We start from the raw sequence: 23,354 nt of genomic DNA on the forward strand, positions 1-23,354 counted from the left end.
GGGAGGAAGCTGGAGTACCCAGAGAGAACCCACACATGCACGAGGAGAAAGTGAGGCAACAGCGTTAACCCCTGCACCGCCGTGCAGCCCATGAAGAATGATGGCCTCAGCAACTATGGATGTGATTTTAAAAAGTGTTATTCAAACAACAAACTCTGTGCTGAGAAAAAGGATTAGGGCTGCTGAAGTTTTGAGTTACAGAATTCTGAGAAAAGAAGTTCAAACTTGAACAAATGTTGTTCAGTAGCATTAATCCTCTTCGGTATTAGTGACTCTGTTCTCAAAGGTTAAAAGGGTAAATGGATGTTTTGATTGATTAATCCTGTAGTCATACAAATGCAGAAATTCTGGGAAATAAGGATTTCTAAGAGCCTGAGATGGCCTCTTTTTTTCAATGTCTTTGTTTAACAGTCAAAAACAAAAATAATGAAATTGTAATATTATTAGAGAACTAGTAAATCTTTAACAGGCATTTGGATGTTCAGTAAAGGGGTTTGACTGTGGCACGTGTTTTAAACTGTATACATGTGTGAGTTATGGCGTTTTAGAGATGCAGGTTATTTCTTAATGAGAATGGGTGATGGGGATGATGTCACTGTAGACAGAGGCAGGCTAGCTGCTTCACTCGGATTTGAATCTTTATGCTAAGCTAAGCAGAAAAATGTTTGCAGTAGCTTTATATATTTTGTACAGCCATGTGGTGTCAGTGTTCTGGACTGACTGTAAACAAGGAAGAAAAGGTTTGTTAGAAGAAAAGCTGTGAACAGAAAACTTTTATATCAGCTTAAAGGCTTACTAAAAAACTTTGAAGGCAAAACAAATGCTCTCTTTGGACACATCTAAGCTCCCCCTTCCCCTTCTTTCTCCACACGTTCCCTGCCCCTCCTCCCCCTGAACTGAACTCTGAGTTACAAATTGCTTTGTTATTGCACGGTGCTTGTTGCTCAACAGCCGCAGGATATAATTGTCTTCATCTCCCTTCCACCTGCTCGTGGTGAATTTTTCTAAATATTTCGTTCACACAATTAGTGCTTGAACAAAACTCCTGAAAAACTCCTGAAGTTTTTCGGGGTGAGCTGCATGTGTGCTGCATTTCAAACAGCTGAATTTTTCACTACGACTTTATCCGGAGTATTTTTTTTCCCGCAGAAAGTCCCAGGCTGATTTGAGAACACAGCAGGTTATAGTCAGGAGATTTCACCTCCAGTGAGCGGAAGGGGCTGACCTTTATTCATTGCAATTGGCGCACAACCATTAACTGGAGGATGTCAGAGGCAGTCACCCTGATATTCTCTAGACATTTTCAGGAGTGCAAATGTGAAAACGTCTAGAGAAAGTGGAAGACACTGACAAACATCTGAACACAAAAATACATTTTAAGCGAGGATATGCATCTGAAAGTTGAATCTGTTATGTTTTTGTTTTTTATGACCACAGGAAGTATTTTCATTGGTTAGAAAAGTCTGTTGGTTCACTTTTAGTTTCGACAAACTCTGATTATTCTCCTAGAATCAACGTCCCTGAGTGGACAGGGCTGTCTCTCGTCCCCCATGTGGTGGTTTGGCTAACGTTTGGACAGAAAGGGGTTCACATAACAAAAAAAAAACATGTACAGTATGACACATTTTTGAGTCTCTTGAGTAAAACATAAACAAGCTGAAGGAAGCGCCGTCCAGTCAGTGTAAACACAGCTTAGAACAACACACTGAGAGGGAGTTTGCTCTCTTTTTAAAGAAGTCATTACTCAAGGCTTACATTGAGAATATTAGATTTATGCTATATGAATATTCAGATGAATTCAATGATGAATAAAGGCCCTGCTTTTTTTATCTCTGAAACTTTCAGCCACTTGCTCATTTTGACCATGTGCTCCAGAAACACAGCTCATTTAACTCTGCATCCTGTTCTTGTACTTTTTAAAGGGAACTTTTTGCCAGATGGCTGTAGCTGAAGCTGATCTCATTTCTGCCTCCAACATTTTTCATCAGTATTACCCTACTTAGTGACTGAGCGGTTCAGTGGTGTCGGTTTAAAAAAAAAAAAAGAATTAAGAGCTCTTGTAGGATGCTTTTCAGGAACGAGCCAGAAGAACGAATGTTCACTGGAGGTAATTCTATTGTATTTATCATTTCAACAAAACGGCACAGGCACTGACAGGCACCCCTCAACATTAGAGTCAATCTCCAGGGATATTTTAAAGTATCGTATTTATCTTCATAATTGATTTTCCTGAACTACTCTGCAGCCGGCCTGTCTTTTTTCTGTCTCTGGTATTTCGGAGAATCAGTGAGCTCTATCCCTCATCTACACGATGTGACGCAGCCATGCGTAAAATGTCATATAAATGTATAATGAAGCTCGTCTAAATGTTCTCAGGATGATCATCTGTTCATAAATCTACAATGAAGCCTGTTTTGACTGTGCTATGGAAACAGAGAGCGTGCAACCTCGGGCTGCAGCGCCTCTCAGCTTAAAAAGAGTAAATCACAAAATAGAAAATAAACGTGTAAAATTGCTCCTTCATGTATTATTCACCGGGAAAAAACATAGACTCAGTCAACACATCCGCACCAAGAAATTCAATCCCTCATATGTTCACTTTCACTGCTTCATTTCAGAAAGCATGTCAGAAGTGAGAGCCTTTCAACAGACTCTTATCGATATCTGGTTTCGATCTATCTCTATTTAAAGTTTTGATTGATTTTTTTCATTTTGCAAGTGTTCTGGTTTCAGTTTGTAGTATGATTAGATATCTTCTGGCTTTGTAGGTACAAAGAAACAGCCCATGTGGAGAGCAAAAGGGGGAAAACAATCTACTGTAGAGCAATCCCAGAACCTGTCACCAGCCACCTCACAACGATGGAGCTTTAAATGAATCAGTGAAAACAAATATCTGCATGCAGGTGCAGCTAATAATCCACTCTTATTCATCCTCTTAACACCCACTCCATTCTCGCTTTTCAAGGTGCTAGTTGAACTGCAAACAGGTCCTGCACCAGTCAACCAGTGCACGATCATGTGTTGGGAGAAGCTTTGACTTTCAGATGTCATAATGGACACAACAGTTCTGTTAGACTGAATCATTCTCTCTCCCCCCCCCCCCCCCCCCTCCTCGTTAGAAAGGTTCGTTCATATAAGGATGAGTTTGCAGAAATGTTCAGGGTTCTAATCTGCACACTCACCGAACTGAAACACGGCTCTCTGTTTGGTGTGTTCAGACATAGTTTGCATATAAAAGGGCCTGCTTGCTTTGAGTGACGCTTTCTTTTTTTTTCTGCTCCATAGCACTAACCTTTACTGTAAATGAATCACTGAACATGAGCTGTTCTCTTATACATTTTCATTTCCTCAATCGCTCAATCAGTGACTGAACACTGCAAATCTGCTCCTAACCGACTGAGAGCTCGACTGAACTGACAAATTAAAACCCTAACATTTCTAAAAGATCCAAAACCTTATGTCTTTTGAAAAAAATACTTTGACAAAGAAACCTGCACTTGTCGGATACTTTCACTATCCATCTCCCTCTCGCTGGTTTCTCAAAGAAGCCGACCTGAACATTTAGAAAAAGAATCATGTACTAAAGGATGAACAGGGCCAACTTCAAGTGGAGATGAATCCCACTCTTCCACCTGACGCTGGAGTTTTATTTACAGAATGTGTTCTCATAAAATACTGAGTTGATAGCCGTGTAGTCTGTGTGGAGTCTGTCTTGTTGTTTACCTTTCTGTCGGCTGTTCCTGCGGAGAGAGACTCTCTGCTCTGGACTGTCTGGCAGCAGATTATGAAACCAGCGGCGATGCAAGTGTTGGACCCCGAGGTTCTGGGACGAGGGCCAGTGTCTCCCTGCCTTGGCTCCCCCTGCGGACACGGGCTGAACGGCCCATCTGGAGCGAGCTCTCATGCCCAGACCGACAGTCCTGAGGGCGGTCGGAGGAGCTGCCAGGGACAGCAGCGGCGGCAGGCTGGCGAGGGTCTGCTGTGCGACTCTGACGCTGGAGCGTTGCAGGAGCAGGACGCTGCCCGCCATCAGGTAGGCGATGCCCAGGCAGAGCAGCAGCATGTGCGCTCGCTTCAGCAGACAGTGCAGTCTGCAGAGGGGCGCCGCCATCCTGCTTCCTGTCTCTCACCTCAGAGGAGGAGAGCCATCGCATGGATCAGGAAGGAGGAGATCTGTAACCTACTTACAACTTCATAATCTGGGAAAGACCTGCAGCATCTGGCGGCACTGTAGACATTGTGTCTCGGTTCTTCATCAGCACAGAGTCCAACAGTAGCAGAGGAACAATGGATGTGTCACCCCTGGAGAGAGGGGGTTTAATATCCGAGGCTGTGGTCACTGAATCCAGGATGATCCTCAGGGAAAAGCTGAAAACAGAGAAAAAAACAGCTGGTTTGAAGGCATGAGTGTATTTCTTTGTGTGTGTGTCTGTGTGTGCACCATCAAAGGGAAAGGAAGTATATGCCTGGAGGATTAGATGCACAGCTCCTGTTGACATATGGGCTTGTGTTTTCTGTCTTGCAGCATCTTGCAACACATCCCCCCGGTGTGTGCTGCTGCTCCGTTGCTTTCACTCCTGCCGTTTGTTTTTAATTCAAAACACTGCCTCAAGTTCTGCTGTGCTGCTCCTGTTTCCTCTATGTGCTGGGTTTGTGCTCTCCTGTCACATTAATCCGGTTTATAAAGAAAAAAAAAAAGAGGGGGGACGATTCAATGACACCAAACCTTTCCGCTTTTAAATTGGATCCTCTCTCAACGCATTCAATTCCTGCACTGTCAGATTATATTTATTTTAACAACGGGGATATCTGTCTGCTTCACAATCTGAGAGACTGAGGGGGAATAATCATGTGAAAGTGTCTGCAGAGTGCATTATGGCTGTTTATGGAAATGAGGACTATCAACGCAGAATTCAGAGAATCTCTGACCTCAGATGTGCTGAGGTGTCTGATTGATCATGCTATAGAAGTAGTGTCAGTGTTTACTGAACACTTTGCAGAGAGGAGCAGTGGAGTGTCATGAATGTCTCTTTACCGCCTCCCCTCTTTGATTCAGATGGTTTCACTTGCTGTCTGTGGAGGTTTCATGCAACACCGGCAGCTCTGTTTTGCACACCTCAGACTCATTCTGTCCTCCTGCACATCCATTCATATCCATTAAAGCCCAGTTGTCTCGGTGGCCGTCACACACCGTCATGCCCTTCAGCTCTACTTTTCATCTCAGGCCTCTCCTCTGAAGCTAAACACTGTACTCCCCCTCCTCAATAATAATAAAAAAGAAAGTAGGGGTGCGGTGGAGCTCCCGAGGATAGAAGCAACAGTTTGCACAATGAACACTCTCTCTGATCAAGTCCGAGTGCCCAAGTTACCCTCAACTCCACATTTTTACGCACAAAATCACGCAAAACGATGCGCCTGTGTGTCCCCCATGCATCGGGATGGATGTGAGACTGAGAGCACATGAATAAACAGCGAGAGTTAAACACGGAGCTTCTGTTAAAGAATCCAGAGGTCTTCCATCTTAAAAAGCTCCTCCACCATTTACAGTACAGGATGTTTTGAGCACGCCGCTTACCTTCATCTCTGCACCGTGCGATCCGCGTCACGCCGTTCTCATCGCTCTTTTCTCCGGCTCTGACCGTCCAGTGAAGGTCTCCTCTGCTCGGCTGAGGCTCCAGCATTTCCCCAGAGCTGCTGTTATATAAGCTGCCTCTCTGTGAGTGTTTCTTTCAGCCTGTCTGTGCTCTCTGGAAGGCTGGCACGGCGATAGAAAGCACAGACAGTATCAGTGTGAGTGTGTGTTGCTCAGAGAGAGAGAGAGAGAGAGAGAGAGAGAGAGAGCGAGGGAGGGAGAGGAGGTGATGGGGAGGTGGTGAATGAGGAGGGTAGGGGAGGAGGGGCAGTCAGTCTTATTTGCATTGGTGATCTGAACACGTCACAGCTCCTCCACTGTGTGCTGTCCAGCAGTCCGCAGCTCGCTCTGCATCTCAGAGGGAGCAGTTTATACCGTCTCACCGATCATCATACACACACAGTGCCTTTTAATCAACATGCTCTCTGCACAGGAGATTTGTCGAGAATTACTTTAAAATATTCCCGAACAGCATGCACACTGCAGCTCACTAACTCTTGTTGTTTTTATGGAAACACTGCATACTGCAAATCATCCATCAGACGTTTGAAGGACATTATTCAGATTCTGTATTTGATTAAATCAGCATGAATTGAACCAATTCTGAGACTACCGGGTTGATTTAGTCATTATATTGAAGGGTTGTTGAACCAAGCAACAAATAATGAGGCATTTATTTCACAGAAGTAGCCTATATCTGAAAGTCTTTTTTTTTTTTTTCAAACACCGCACCATTTCTCCTACAGACAATGATTTATTATCCACATTGGATTTACCCCAGCATGTTATAGTTCATTTGAAGCTCTAAATCAATGGACTTTGCCATGAGTCATGGATGATGCATCAGTCATCCGTGGCTCACCGTGTTGACGTCCCTGCACGAGCTTCAGCACCACGAACAGCGCCTCGTCCTGAACAAGGGAAATTAACAGCGCATAACAAAGCGCTCTGTCACGCCTGATTGACCTTCAAACTATTACTGTAAGGTATCTTCATATGCAGCACATGGCCTAGAAAAGGGTGCAAACTAATATGCATCTCTCCAGTATGTTTAATATCCTGTGGAGAAATTATTCAGCTCTGAAGCTCGAAGATAAACATCTGAGGAAATCTGGGAGACCTTTGAAGCAAGTTAGTTTTTCTCTACTGCTAACCAAAAAGTTTAATCCACTTAATGTGGGGGAATATGGGATGTTGTGGAAGAAACAAAGTTGATCATCCAAATAATGATAAATTATACAGCTGCTTTCTAATCTTGTCTATCTGGAGTACGTAAAATTAAAAACAATAAAGATCTAAGAAAGGACCCTTGTGGAACCCCTGAGATAAATTTATTCTCAGCTGTTTTAAGACAGAAGTATAAAGTCCCCTTTTACTGTGAAAGAAAACATGGTTAATAAAGAACTTGATGGAACAACTCGAATGGGAGTCTCTTCATTAAAAATAAATAAATAATAAAACTAGTTTGAATGTGAAAACAAGCTAAACTAAAAAGATATTCAATCACTACTAGTTTAAAGGTATTCAAATAAGTGCTTGTTGAAGCTGTGTTTGGTTTAAAAAACCTGACTATAAAACAGTATCAACACTGTGGGTGCAAAAAGTAATTGCTTGATGGATTAGTTATGATGACTTTATTGTCCTCTCCCACATGAAATCTGACACCACTCCAGTCATAACGCTCTGACTCAAACCCTTACTCATGCCCTTACAACCTCCCGTCTCGACTATTGCAATGGAGTCTTGTCTCGGGTACCCAGTAAAGCCCTGGACAGACTCCAGTATGTACAAAATTCTGCTGCTATGGGTTCTTACTCTCACCAAGCTCTGGCAGAACATCACCTCCACTGGCTCCCAAATAAATCCTGCATCAAACAATAAATACTCCTTCTCACGCCCTTACCCCTCAGTCCCTCTCATAACTCCTTCACCCATACACCCCGTCCTGGAACCTCTGGTCCTCAAACGCTGGCCACCATTTCCCCACATCATACTATGGAGACAGGGCTTTCAGCATCACAGCCTTGACCCTCTGGAACCACCTCCCTTCAAAGCCCCATCTTTGGACACATTTTCTTCCCCATTGGACTTTCATTCTTTGTTACTGGTCTCAGACTTGATTTTCCTCACTTTTGTTCTTGTGTTTTTGGGCATTTTGTGCCTTTATTGGAGAGAGATAGGACAGTGGATAGAGTTGGAAATCAAAGAGAGAGAGAGTAGGGAATGACACGTGGGAAAGGAGCCCCAGGCGGGATTTGAACCCGGGCCGCCCACTTGGAGGACTACAGCCTCCATACACTGGGCACGCGTTCTAACCACTGCGCCACCAGTGCCCCTTGTCTTGTGTTTTTATTGTTACTCTACTATGTGAAGCGTTCTTGAGTCTCTTGAAAGGCGCTATATAAATTAATGTATTATTATTACCATCAGACAAAGTCTGACAATCGGACTTTAATCACATCAACGTCTTTTACGTCAAATACAGACACGATCAGAATCAGAAATGCTACAAATATTAATACAGACATTTTAAACAACATTTCAAATACTAAAGAAATATTAAAGACCCTTCATGGAACATTTGATACTCAATCCAAGAGTGCTCCAGTCTGACCTCATTAAAACATGGGACCCTGTATCTCAGGCGTGATGGTAATATTTCATGTTCACTGGTCAGATTGTGGTTAGGGTCAGAGACATCGCTGTTAGCCAGCCTAAATATGTTTAATCGTAGACTCTGAGTTTCTGGAGTGGTTGGCTTACATTCTCTGAATCCTTTCAGAGAAACAAATTCATGACATTTCTTCTCCTTTTGGGTGGATTCCTGTTTCTTATCTTGCATTTGATTCTGGCTTTGGAGACATTCAAGGACTGTAACACTTATTATATCTTACCACTTGTGACAGCAAGTTGTTTATTTCATGGATCACCTCTTCTCTGCATCTGCAGTACAATCAAACCACTTATGTCATAGCAGCCCAAGTGTTATACCTCCTTGACATCCTCTAGAAGATAGGAGGCCAATTATTTGTGATTGTTAGCAGAGAGCAGAAATGTAACAAAAAAAGATGTTGAAAATAAGAAGGGACATATTCTGAACTGGAGATGTCTGTCCTCCTGTGTAAGCTACAAACTCTATTGCTGGAGACCAGGACACTTTTTTGTCACTTGCAAAAGTTAGAATTAATAGAATAGAATTAAGTGCTCATGTTTTTTTACTCTCCACCAGGTTAGATAAGTGTAACGCTCCCTGAAAAACAACAGGAATCCTCCAGAACATAGCAGCCACTCACTCCTCACAGGCACTTCATCACTTAATTGGCTCCCAGAACAATTCAGATCAACTTCAAAAATTATATTTATAGCGTTTGGAGGGAGTCATGGTTTGGCTCACAGGTTTTTTTTTTTTACTGAATCGCTGACTATAGTCCAGTCAGATCTCTCAGGTCAAAAGGGGATAGGTAAGTGCTGAACCTGATATATACTGTTTACTGTTTACACGTGTTTTAACCGGGCAATTGGCATATACATTAGTAAATCAGTCTCAGATCCAAGTAGGCAAATACTGTCTCTATACTGATATATCTGCATGCTAGTGCAGCAAAATATCCATTCTTAGATGTTTAACCCTAACTCAAATCCATTCTTGTTTCTTGTGTTACAGTACTGGTTGGGTTGTAAAAAAAAAAAAGCAACTCATGGACAATAATGTTTTAATTAACAGGCATGAAGTCCTTTATCAGTAATTATTGGCTATATCGGAAGCTACATTTTCACTTCTCGAGGCATTATTGTTGGCAGATAATAGCTGACGGGCACAAAGATGAATAAAACTAGGAGGTTGAATGTCAACATTAGCTGTACTCTAATAGTATTAGTTTATATTATTTTCTTTAGTAATAGATAGTCCCAATGTCACTTCAACATCTCTCTCCCCGTTGTCTTTTGGTCAAGAAGAAACAAACTGATCACCATTTGTCAGCTTTCTATGAATATATGATTTACATCCTCTAGTGCAGCAGTCTGTTGTCATTAGATAACAGCTGCTCACAAACTGACTTTGATAATGTTTCACAGTACAATTTCAAAGATGTGACTTTTAAGATTCTATAACCACATTTTTTTATGCGCACGACTTTTAAAGGGCGAGTTCAATGAAAAGTAATTGATATTAATAACTTGACTAGCAGTAGCTGTAGGTTTATAAAATGTGTTGTTTTTATTCCTGAGCCTGGTAGTTTTAAAATCCAATTTTCAGTTGTTGACCAATCAGGAGGCAGCAATTTGTCCGATTCCAGTGTTTGCACGATTTTTGCAACAGCTAAAATTGGCATTAAACAATTCACATGTTAAATTGTTTGCTAGAGTTAGATGATACAATTGTAAAGGAGACAACTCCTAAATTCTGTTTCCACACGAATACTCTCATATCTTGTTATATTATTAAACAACAATTTTAGCAAGAAGAGGTTCAATGCTAATGTTAGCTAAAAGTAACTATTGCTTCATCCAATTTGTTGTTTGCCCTGAATTTTCAGTGTCCCATGACTTTTTGATGATTTGTGTCTATGATCAATTATCTTGTGTGTTTGTAGGTCTGTGTGTGTCGACCAAAACTAATCCTAACCATAGGGCGATTATCTTCCAACGCTGATTTGAAGACGAATGATGTATTTCTAAAAGGCATCACTAAACGACTCGTTTTGTCATTTTTTTTTTATTTTTATTTTTTTAATTTGGAGGACTTATTGGCTATCTCAGAACTGAGAGCCGGGTTTCCATGGTAACAAAGCAGTGACATCTGCTGATCAGTGGCAGCAAGTAACAAAAAGAGATCAAAACACAGCTCGTCTTTTGTGGTTGGGGGACATATAAAGTAATGTGCAGAAAGAAAACCTTGAGAAATAAGACAGCAATCAGGACATCATCAACGACACTGATCCTGGTTGAGGCGAGTCCTGAGTCCTGCCACACTGAAAAAGACATGGCAGCTCTTTCACAGGTCTGCTGGACTGCACTGAGATTTAAATATTTTACCTTTAAGTTTCTTTGGATGGTCTTACCCATTGAAATGTGTGTACTGTGACTGTTCCTCCAGAGAGCACTAAACTGCTGTGATCACAACTCCAGGACACCCATTCAAAGTTTTAACTCTCTTAGAGTCCATTATATATATTTTAAATGTCTTTATATTTTATATTACATGAAGTGGATGGATGAAGTTTACAGACAGTGAAATGCATATCACTTGTTCAATTTTCTATATGATGCCAGACTATGACCTCTATAAGTAATATGCTGCAGATCATTCAATTCTAAATAATAATTTGAAAATGAAATGGAAGAGACAATAATTGGCTCTCTGGCTGTTAAGTTTTTGCTAATTAAAGAAAATAGATTTTCTTGTTATAACAAATACAGTATAAGTCAAATGTTAAATGTTCGCATCCCGCCTGTGGCCCCCCTCCCGCATGTAGTTCCCCACTCTCTCTCCCTGGTTTCCGACTCTATCCACTGTCCTATCTCTCGATTAAAGGCACAAAAGCCCAAAAAATAATTTTTTTTTTTTTTTTAAATTACTTGAGGAAAGTAATGCAATGAACTGTAATGAAAAAGTATCTTGACAATCAGCGGCTCTCAATCACTTTCCTTTATCTTGTATATTTGCACATGTCAGACCTACCTCTTCTGCTGTCCCGTTGTTATCTATTACGTCCTGTTGATATTTATTACTGTGGTGCTTTTCTTAATACTCTTTGTCATGGCTGCCATGTTTACTTCTTGTAATGTTGCACTGAGTTGCACGTTCTATTTCTCTGTACCTTCTGCAATGATTTGGGATTTTATCAAGACAAAAATAATTATGTTCATTTCTGACAGCAATTATTTTGTGTGAGTCATAGGGGTGGGGGAGGGGGTTAAGCTTTTTTGGGGATTACAACAATTTACAACTATTAAGAGAAACTCCAAAGGAAAAAAGCTGTGAATAACTTGTTTATCGTATCGAAGGTGTAACGCATGTTGAGGAAAACCAACACACAACAATCCCCTTCATCACAAGACATCAAAATGTCATTAAATATCTGAGAAAGAGCAGGCTGAAATGCATCATATATATCATGTTTGACCTACACAGCAGTTAGTTTATTCACCACAGTTTTAAAAAGTGAAAGGGAGTTTAGATATCATGGGCAGAGCAGGATCTAAATAGTCTTTTTTTAATTTGGAAGAGGATGGTAGGATATTCAGGGGGCAAGAGGACAGCTTTGTTCTTCTTATAAGATCCATCACATTTTGTACAGTAAGCTAATAAGACTGAGGGAGTCCAGAACAGTGGAGTGAGAGAGCAGATGGCACAAGGTGGTCGAGGGGTGTGCTTCAAGTTGGACCTTATATCCATTACTTTGCAAAGAAAGAAAGTAAGAAAGAAAGGAATGTAGTGCCATGGTCGACAGTCAAATGTGAGTTGAAGATGGTGGTGAAACAATGTGATTAACAATATCAAACAACACTTTTGGATTTTTTTCTTGAGGAAGTGAAAAAGACAACAAAGAGGGTAGAAATCTTTACCCACAAACAAAACCAGACACAGCTGAAAATGTCACAAGTTCAAAGTTCATCCACCTGAAACATGGAAATAAAAGCATAGCACTCACAAAGTCTTATTTTCATCAATCAGCTAACATATCCATTTTTGCATCAAATACAAAAAGATGGATATTCAAATAGGTCATACAAATTATGCATGATAATTTGCAAAGAGTGTAGGGTTCTTTACACCATGAGGGCTAGATGACCACTTCCTTTTGATTACCAAAATAAATGGGACTCTCTATCATGGGAGGGAACACAAAGCAGAAAGGGAGAGCCAAGCGTTAGGGATTAGTGGGGGAAATTGGGATGAAGCCAGAGTCTATCTTGTTGTGTGTGTTTTTGTGAGTGTGTGTGTGTTTTGTATGTTGCCTGGTGGGAGTAAGCTGTTACCTTGCTGTTACCCTCAGCTGACAGGTGCCTCGCTGTGGGCTTGTTTCTAATCCAGGTTATAAAGAGTGACACTGCCTCCCCCACTGGGTTTAACACTCTGTTATTATTCCAATCAGCATTAATACAGCCTGGCCTCACTTCCTTCTCCTGTGGTTAGACTGCAGCGTCCTGTAACTCCCCCTCTCTCTGCACAGAAACAAGAACACTTATCCACAGGAGAGAAGGACACAGTAAATCCACGCTTATTTGTTTTTATTACTTTTTCCTTCTTAGCATCCTCATCCATCTCTCCCCTCTAACCCCCCCTGCTGCTTTTTTAAGAGGACAGAGCCATCTGTCCCCAGCAGTGCAGTCGATTTAACCTCATTCAGCCCTGTGGGTCAGCTCCTCTGGAGAGAGCCGATGCTATAGAGCTGTCAGTCAGAGAGCGGCTCGTCTCTCCTGTCTCTGCTGCCTCACAGATACTGATCACCTCAGACGAGACACATACACTTGCTGCTGTCTCTCTGCAGCACAGAGCCTCAGTCTGCACCTTCACCCCGCATGTCTGCTACTTTTTATTACCATCCTTCTTTCTAACAGAGTGCAGAGCAAAGTCTGAATAACTGAATTTAAGGAGGCGGCGCACACATTTTTTCAGTTAAATAAATGGCTTGATCTTTTAAATACTGATGTCTTATTCAGGATAAGGAGGAAGAAGGAGAGTATTAATGTTTTGTTAAATTCTGCACGTAGGATAATAATGTGGAAATCCACTTGTTTCTATCCGGGATCAGGTAATCCCCCTCTCTTTTTTCCGGGTTTTTAAAGAAAGACTGGATTGGATCAACCTGATCCAGACACCGACTTCACCAAAGATTACCAGTGGGACTCCATGCGACATAGTTTGTCCACAGGGGGCCCCAAAATCCACACAAACTGAATGTTTAGCTAAATGGTGAATTATTTTTATGGGACCATAATCCCTAACTGTTTTACAACCCCAATACAACCAGTATGAATCCAGCTAAACGGCCATTAGATCGGAGTATCTAACTGCAGTACAGCCGGCCCCTCCTCAGGTGCTGTCTTCTATCAGCCCCTCAGTTCCACTTAGTGGTTTCTAACAAACATGGTGTATCTCTGCTGACCTCAACGTTTCTACAGAGAAGTTGAATTCTTTCATTTTCCATCTCTGTTTGCCCTCTGCATTCACGACTCTCTAACCCTTTTAATCTGGTTTCCCTTCACACTATCAGCGCTGAGCAGAATCTGCAGTCAGCACTCTTCCTCTGTTACTCCGCAGACTGAACTCCTCCTCCAGCAGCTGTCCTCTGTTATTCTTCTGACCTTCACTGTCATGAATTCTTTCTGCAGCTCGGCCGTCTGGAAATCGCTGCAAAATTTATTGAAATACCCTCCCTACTGCTGACGAAGAAACGGACAGAGCGACGGAAACTTTTAATTTCTCCCCTCTTTCTGTTCTGTACAGAAGAGGATTAGGGCCAGACATGAGAAATAAACAACAATAGGAGAAATATTTTTTTCCCATCATGCACTTTGAGAAAAAAATTAGAAATGTTGAGAATAAAATTTCAATAAAAGTTGTGAAATTTCAACTTTATGCTAAAATTTAATATCACTATTTAAAGTTTGTTCTCAACACTGTAACTTTATTCTCATGATCATCTTTTTAACTCTCTTCTAAGGTGTCTAATTACAAAAAATCTTCCTTCTCTCATTATTTATTACACATGCCTGGGGCTTATCTATTTGCATCTATATCTGTAAATACAGCAAAAACAATTCTCTGAAATAACATCTTTTCTGCAGAAATTATCCTCTAACAATCTTGAGAGCTCCTCCATCCACTTGCATGCTTTCTTCCTCGCTCTTCTCCAAATGTCACATCCATCAACTGTATATCTGAGGGTCTTCTACTTCCCACTCTTTGTATTCTCCCTCTGACCCCTCTGACAGACATTTGAAGTGACATTTTCTTCGTCTTGTCTATAAGATCTAGAAATATTTTTCCTCTATCAGCAGCAACAACCGCTCCTCTGACCTCGTCAAGCCCTACGCATAGGGCTGCTTATCTTTTCTTTTTTCATCAACTTTCACTATCGACTCTCTCACAGACTCAAGAAAACACAAAATCAGCGCATTCCCTTCCTTTTCAGATTCATTAGACCCCAGGGGCAGAATATATAAGAAAAAAAGGATAGGGCCCAAAACAACACCCTGAGGGACAGCACAAGTTAGTGGGCCTCCGTCTCTGAGGAATCCTCCCCCAGGTGGACAGAGAAACTCCTATTTGTCAGGCAGGACTGAAACCACCTGAGTGCACCACCTGAGGACAACAGGTCTAAATAAAGGCAGAAGAAAGTACAAGCTTCAGTGTGTAACATTTTCATATGAAGACACAGGGTTGTAGGATGGGGTTTACAAAGATGAAAAGTTAGGGTTCCCTACAGCTCTTGCTTCTTTGTCTAAAAGACATTCAGTCATGGATGAGCTTAAACTTCCTCAGTCTAAATGAAAACAATACCATGAGGCCTTCATGTTTGGACACCCTGAACGGATTGATGTGGGCGCTCCTGGCCCTACTGTTAAGGGTCTTGGTGTTTATTTTGAAGGTCTTTTCAAATGTGACAGGCAGATTTGAGCACTGCATTTATAATGTCTTCACTTGATTACTGTAATCCTTAGTATGTGGCCTCAGACCAGTCATCCATTCAACAACTGTAGCTAGTTCAAACTACGGCTGCTCATCTCCTGACTGGAAAGAAAGAGGGACCACATTGGTTTCCTGTCCGTTACATGATCTACTTTTACATGTTGTTATTGGCGTTTTTGATTGGTACCACCTTGTGTTGCTGAACTCTTTAATGTTCTGTTCATGCTTCAGTTCAGTATTTCAGTTTATTTATTTATTATATCAGTATTCATTTTAGATCTTGTTTTTTATTTCAGGCCTCATGATCTATTGCTGTCTATATGTCGCTGGGTTTAGTTACATCTACAAGCTGCTCCACATTGTTTGCTCATAAAGGATTTAATGAAGTTGTTAGAAGGTCTTACCAATCCTAAAAGAACTGGAAAAGTAAAATGCAAACTTAACATCAGATCAGTCTCAGGAGGGCATTACACCAATGCATTATGACATCACATGGAGTGGTGGTGTGAAGTTATAAATGACTTTGTCTTATATAAAAAGACAGTGACAGAAAACATGTTTGTTATTGATTGATTGATTGATGGCTGCACTGTAAGGTTTCATAAAGCCAGGCCTCCACACGCTCAGAAGATTTGAAGAAAATGTCATCTTAGAGAAATCAATAGACATCTGTTGATTGTGTGGGAGGTCTGGCCTGCACAGATTACCTCCACACGGGTCCTTCTTACTTTAAAGCACATGAACCTCAGATGCTTCTTGTCTTGTTTGCTCACCAAAGAGAGTATTCTAACAGAAGCATGATTCTGTCCTCGCCAGGGTCTCTGCTGTCACCGACATCCTCCGTGCTCCTCCTCCTCATCTCTCCTCTCCCAACCATTGCTGACAACACTAAACTCCTCTATTCTCCCATCGACACACATACTGAGGCTTGAACCTCTGCTTGCTGAGCTGACATCTGTGGTTTGAATCATGGCAGCCGCATCAATCTCAACACTTTTTTCCCCCTTCAGCAAATCCTTTACATTATGTAGAAACCATCACTGGCAGCTCCACACCATCTTCTGCCCAGATGACCAAGTATTAGTGTGAAATCACACACACACACACACACACACACACACACAATGCAGCCACAGCAGCCTCTTCTTCTCTTGTTGTCCAAATTCTAGTCATCGCTTGTCCGTTCTACTACACCTCCCTCCTGGCTGAGCTCCCAGCAGACCTCTCTCCAGCCTCTACTACTCCCACAGAATGCTGCAGCTCTGTCCTGTTTTCATCCACACTAAATTCTCCCATTTCACCCCCACTCTCACCGACTCTCAGCTCCTCATATTCAATTCAGAACCACAGCTCTCCTCTCCACGTGTTCCCAGTGGTGCGATGACCTCCCTGCCCCTGACAAGACTACACAGCCACTCTCTTTCTCCAAGACTGAACAAAAAGAAATTCTGTCTAGTGAAAACATGTCATGTCAACCTTTTGCTTCTTTCTTTCTCGTATACTCTCACTCTAATCTCGTTCTTTTTTTTTGCTTTATAACTGCAGCTTTTCTGTGTCATCTGCAGCATTCATGAATACTGAAACATAGATTGATCTCCAGCCTGCAACATTATACATCTGGTTTACAAAGTAGCCCGCAGGCCTTTAAGACACCACTTCAATAAGATGTAACATATAGATCCCCCTCCCCCCCCCCCCCCAAATGATTAATGCAGAACCTGTAAAAGAGTAAAGGAGAACTGTTGCTGCAAACATCGCTGAAAAAACATGCAGTAACCATGGAGGTGAGAAATACTGAAAACTGCAGTACCTTGAGTGGCCACTTGAGGCTGGCTCCGAAAGTGAGTCACTCCCTATAGAGCCCCATATTCAAATGTCTAACTTAATAGCAGAATTTTACATGTTTACAGCCAATAAGGCAACTGCCTGGGAGTGAAGTCAAAACATTTAGAGCTCCCCCTGCTGACCGGCTGCAGTATATTCCTTACACCTGGCCTCCTCCATGTAAACAGATGGGACATGGGTCACATTATAAAGATAAAATACAAGACGATTAAATGATTGTAAAAACCTGGATTCAATCATGATAGTTAGTTATCATCAAGAAGGAGCATAGCGTCAATTCCATGCTTCCACCAGCCAGCTCCAATCTGTGTAGCTCATGACATCATCAGCGCAACATGTCAGTGTCCGTTGCAGAGGCTTCACTTTTGTACAACTAAAGGATACTGAGAAGCGTTGTCCATATTACTAAACAGTCAATGGTATCAACTCAGCTAATTCAGACAATGGATTTCACATTTCTATATTTGTGTTGGCTTCTGGTTAATTTTGAGACAAATATCTGACAATGATGTAGCTCACTGTGTTGTGTATTTTACTAACAAATCATCCAAAGAGTCTGAGCTCCATTTTGTTTGCTTTGTAAGCTAATCTCTAACTCCACCCTCAAATACGTTAATTCTGTCTCCAAAAAAATCATCATGTTTACAGTCAAAACGCCAAAAACTCCAGGTTTCAATGAACCAGATCACAAAGGGGTCATATCTACATCTTCTGTAGAGTCTACAGTTAAACAATAGAGCTTACTTGTTCTCTCACTACATGCAACAATATGATTCACAAGTGCATAAAAGCTGTAATGTGGGCTCAAAGACGCCTTTGAGGCCACATCACAGCGAGAGGGGTTTACGCGTGTAATAATTACCTGGAGGCATGCTGATGGGGAACAAAGACGTATTAAAATCCTGTTTGTCTCTAATTGCTCATGTTGTTGTTTTTCCTAATTAAAGTGAAAACTCCTCATATCCCTCATGTTTGCTTATCGCAGCTTAGTTGGTTTTAACTTTTCAAAAGATCCAGACAGCAGAATTAGCTCAGCAGTAAGAACAGCCGTGGTTAAAGTTTAGCAGCCTGGCTGGATGTTGAATCAATTATTTCCCTCCAATACATTCAGCACTACATCCTGCAAAAAAACACTATTGAACCAGACAATAGCCAGCAGCAGGGTGTGGAGAAACATAATTGCTGCAAAAAAAAAAAACATTGAGGCAAAGTAAAAGGCTGCAAAGAGGGATTATTTAGATAAATTTTCTAATGTCTCGTGATCCAAATTTCTGTCTTTAAGCATGGTTTACAAGCTTACTAATTTGTCTGAAACTACTTTTCTTTAATACCCTGCTAATGAATAGCTAACCCAGACAAATAGTCAAGTTTGTATGTGCATAAATGCATCTGAATCACTGGTGGCTGCACCCGAAGTGAAATGAAAACTCCATCAGTTCTAACACCCAAACCAAACATTAGACGGTATAATGCCGTATTAAAAAATAGACACAAATGTATGGGACATATATTTCACGTGTTGTCGTACTTTTATAACTAGCCTACACGTTAATCACACAGAAGGGACTCCTAAATGTTAGTTAAGTCCATTGTAGAATGTCTGTATGAAGCTAAAACCAGGGGAAAGAAAGCTAGCATAGTTAGCATACACATTTGGCAGGGGGGGAAACAGCTTTCTTTCTAGAGTCGTGTTGTCACTTTGAAGTTTGCAGGCAATCATTGGAGTCTCTGGGAAGTCGCTGCTCCCAGCAAGATACTGAACAAATCAATGTTATTTTACATAAAATGTAATACCCCCTGTGTTACTTCAAAACATGACATGGCTCAGAGCAAAGAGGGACAAGGTAACCATGAGTTGTTGATTTTTGGTTTGGTAGATTTCTATCTGGAAAGAGAAAGCAAACAAGAAAACTACTGAATTCAGAATCTGAAAAGAGAGAGGAGTGAGGCAAGCCAACACTCTTTTTTAATTCACAATCAAAGTTGACTTTTTCTGTTGATCCCTATTTTTAAAACTCACAGATAGTGTTACAATGCTGGATGCCTACACTAAACATGGGCAAAGTTTCAGATCATGAGGTAAATGTTTAATGGAATAATCACAGGTTAATCGTGCGTTCCAAAGATGCAGATACACTTGAAAACAGGAAGGAATTAATACATCACTGTGTTTTTTTTATAGGGGCTTTGAAATTAACCGTTTTTCATGAAGCATGGGGAGGCAGGTGTGGGCGGTTCTGCATCGATGCATCGACAGAAAATAATGGATTATTATGTATTGATGTTGCCTGTTGATTTTCCGGCTGCAGCTGGATGTATATCATTGATTTATTTTAGTTTACAGGGTAAAGACTTAAATGTTGACATTGATTTCTAAAGCACTTTCTGAAGAGTAAAAAACAGTGATCACATTGATCTTACTGCTTGTCTTCATTAATGAAAAAGTAACCATGTGCAGTTATATAACCATTGTGATAGCAAATCAAATTGAATCGTTGAAAGGACAATCCTAATCTTAATTGAATATTTAGACCACTGAAGATGCACAGCCTTGGTGTTTTATGTATTGACATGAGAGTTGACAGATCTGTATTTTCACTGCCATATTTTAAGTTTATATTCTTCTTATGCATGGATTCAACCTGTGTCCATCTTGTTGTCCTTTTACCCATAACTGTAGTCAGTTATTTTCACTTTGTTTATATAACAGGTGGTTGGAAACATTTTCAGATCAAACCATCACTATCAGCTACCCACATGCCTAAAACCTGTCATGGCTCCAGTAACAGTTCAGCTGCATGCAGAAGCCAGAGTGCTTTCTGATTGAATATTTGGCATTACTTCACTACTACGTCTCCATGGGGTTGTGGCTGGGAAGGGGGGAATTCAGCCCCCCGTGGTCCACTTCCATCTCCCCTACAGGGGCCTCAGACACAAAAAAGACTCTGATGCTTGAAACTACAACAGAGAATAACATGTTGAGGGTCTTGTTAGTTTTTATAGGTCAAGACTAATTTGGGAATAATTATTCACCAGCAGCACATAAGATAACAAATAAGCTCTCTAAGTGAAAGTAAAATGTATCGGAGAACAAATATCAGGCCTCAAATCCAAGGGGCATTCATTCATCCATGCTTCTCTTTGCTTGTGTTGAGATGGTACTGTACATTGAACCAAACTCTCACAGTATACAGAGTTTGTTCACTCGGAAAAGACAAGCACACAGCTCCTTCAGAGTGCAGAACAATAAACAGAAGAGATGAAACACTTTGCAGAAACACTGCGTTTATGTTTCCTCTTATTTACTGTGCCAGCAGCTCGTTTGAGCCTCTCTGCTACAACTTGCTTTTGGCGTTCCTGTTTTATGTGCAGAATGAGCCTCTGCGCGAGCTAAACCAGCATTGGCAAGTTCTTCCTGCAGATGGTTCCTCTATCTTTCCACCGTTCACTGTGTTATTAATTCTGCCAAGAGATCTTTCTCTCCTCCGACTGAAAGTGAGTCATTGAAAAACGGAATGCGTTTTGTTTCTCTCACCATTTAGTTGCACAACTGAACAAACATTTATCTCTTATGAGACACGAGTACCAGCTCTACAGAGGAGTGTCTCTAGCTTCTGTGGAAAGTGAGCTACTGTCCTGTGAGAATTTGTACATTTGAAGTTAACTTTTTTTATTATGATATACTCACTCTACAGAGATGCTGCAGACAAGAAGTTAATGCTAAAAGTGCATTATTGAGGTGTGACTTTATACTAATTGCTTATTTTCTGTTGTATTTTCCGAGTTTTTTGAATACCTACACTGCGTCTCAGTTTGCATTCTTCTCTACTTAAACTTGATTTTCTCAGAGCACAGGTCCAGTTGCACAAACCATTTTGTCAGGATTCAGTAAACATTAAGTAACCAGGTAGTTTTTTCAGAAGGGTAAAACAGTGGACTGGACACAATGTTGGTTGCCATCTTGACTGGATAGAGAAAGCCGTAGACACGTTGTTGCATGTTCAACCTAAATCATGTAGCCTAAAGGAGAAGACAAAAAGAATAGTTTAAGTCAAAGGGACTACAATTAAATTACAGTCGAGCACTGCAGTACAATACTGGAGATAAAGTTCAACATGGTTTTACTTATGAGAGAATACTAAGAATAAGAAATACAAACACAAGTTTATATCGTAATTTTTACAAAAGAGTTCATGGTCTCAATCTTTACCTCTCAATTGTGATTGAGTTGCCATGGCTGCCAGTCAAAGGGAAAAAGACAATACAGCTGTGTCTCAATTCAGGGAAACATCTCTCAAAGGACCCAGCCTTGGTAGTCTCTGTATAGGCTGAACTAAAAATGAGACAGTCTGGTCTGTTGGGTTAACAACCTGCCCTATACCCATTGTTACGAAGCACTGCCCTGTCGCCGAGCAACCAAGACAACTGCACCACAACTACTGTAGCTATCATAACTAACGTCATGTAACTTTTATTTTAAAAATAATTTAAAGCTTCAATGCCCCTTTATTTTGATTTTGACATTAAAACCGGCTGTGGCTCAATTGATAGAGTTGGTCATCCCTTGATCGGAAGGTCGTGGGTTCGATCCCCAGCTCCTGCAGCTACACGTCTGATGTGTCCTTGGGCAAGACACTTAACCCCAAGTTTCTCTCTCTGTTTCTTTTTCAGTGTGTGAATGGTTTGACCTTTGGCTTCGAGTAGTCACTAGAAAAGCTCTACCCAAACTCAAGTCTATTTACCAGGTCCATTTAAACTGCTAGATATTCAATTCAGTTGAAACCAATTACTTACATTTTAAAGTGTATTGATAGTTCGCCAGCTGATTTGAATTGGCAAATGAATCTCATGATATGTCGGGCCACTAAGGATGCACTGCATGGATCCTTCTCTGGCAGGGACTTAAATAGGACACATTTGTTGGCTGCATGTGGACAGCCTGCGACGCGCAGCTGTGACGTAATCTGTTTTTTAAACGCGTCCTCCGATGGATGCAGCCCATGAATTGGGACTTAGTGTGTCTACTCTTTCATCCAAAAAAAGGGCACTTCTGGCTCCAGAAAAACAAAATGGAGGCGACAGAATTTCAGGTTTTCAGTGGGAAGGTTCACAAAATAATGTATGCCATCCAATGGTCTCAGTCTTAATATCTTTATATGATGCTGATTTCTGTTTTTTTTTCTTCAGCTCTCCCTTCAGATGGTACAGAGGCTTCCTGCTTCTCTCTGCCGCTCCTGATTTAATCTGCAGGTTTTAGTTTTAATGAGGGTCTTTCTTCCTGCTCAGGTGTCTGTCTCTGTCAAACGACGGATTGTGCTAACTGAGCGCTCTTATTATGTGCTTGCTCAAGGTCAGCGAACAATCAGGAGATTGACTACGGCGCTCATAGTGCTCGCTATTTCTGCCTCGGAGGGATAAACTGGATTAAGGTGTAGGGAGGGCCGAGCATTTACAGCTTCTGAGATGGCAAACACAATCAGCATGTCTCTACATGCCCTGCCTCTTTCAATCATCCGAAAGGCACTCACAGACGAAATGGAAACCCCCGTCCCCCTCTGCAAGTCAGACAGAGACCACAAACCTGAGATATGATGATTCCGGTGATATTTCTCTGACAGGCTTCACGTGCGTCTGTGTGAGGATTCACATCTCTTCTACTTCAGTACTTCTCGTTTGCACAATGACTCTCAGTAGATATGCACATTAAATCTTAATCACAAGAAAAGCAACACCCCAGATGTAACACTCAGTAGGCATTAATATTGAAGGTGATTCTTTCTAAGTTACTGTTCAGATCAAAATCCTTTTTTTTTCTGTGAGTTTTTTTAAATGTTGCATGAAGGATAAGCACATCGGACTCTCCTGTGGCTCCTGTGAACTCTGCAAAATGGTCCACCAGTGCAGACAGTACATTATCACGCGGCGGCCATTTTTCGGTGAATTCATGCTCAAGGTGGGAAACTTAAATGTAAGTCCAGAGTGAAAGGCTGGACATATATTTGCGGTTTGGCCTCGTGTTTATGTACGCAACCAGCTGCTTTATGAGGGCAGTTGTAAATATACTTGACTGTGCGCAATGTGTGCCTCTTGAGGCTACCTCTAGAGGGCACACCAGAGAGCTCAGGCTGCGTGAAACTACCTTGTGTGCAGGATGTAAACAACAGACATGGCGACATAGGAGGTTATATTGTGTTCATTCTGAGATCATCTAAAGAAATGGTAACATCAAATCAGGAT

At 41.3% G+C, this 23,354-nt stretch overlaps 1 protein-coding gene and 1 long non-coding RNA gene across 2 annotated transcripts in view; one reads left to right on the forward strand and one right to left on the reverse strand.

The window, feature by feature from the left end:
* The window catches only part of wscd1b (WSC domain containing 1b), a 30,237-nt gene extending 24,378 nt beyond the window's left edge, over positions 1-5,859 (reverse strand). The window contains exons 1-2 of the mRNA XM_061056000.1: positions 5,576-5,859; positions 3,724-4,368 (exon numbers count right to left, since the gene is read on the reverse strand). Coding sequence (XP_060911983.1) covers positions 3,724-4,111 — 388 coding nt within the window. The 5' untranslated portion in view covers positions 4,112-4,368; positions 5,576-5,859. The remainder of the gene's footprint in view (positions 1-3,723; positions 4,369-5,575) is intronic.
* Positions 1-23,354, forward strand: part of LOC132988549 (uncharacterized) — a 188,925-nt gene that overhangs the window by 43,130 nt on the left and 122,441 nt on the right. The gene's annotated exons all lie outside the window — the stretch shown is intronic.

This window comes from Labrus mixtus, chromosome 14 (genome assembly GCF_963584025.1).
Source record: "Labrus mixtus chromosome 14, fLabMix1.1, whole genome shotgun sequence".
In the NCBI taxonomy this organism is placed as follows: domain Eukaryota; kingdom Metazoa; phylum Chordata; class Actinopteri; order Labriformes; family Labridae; genus Labrus; species Labrus mixtus.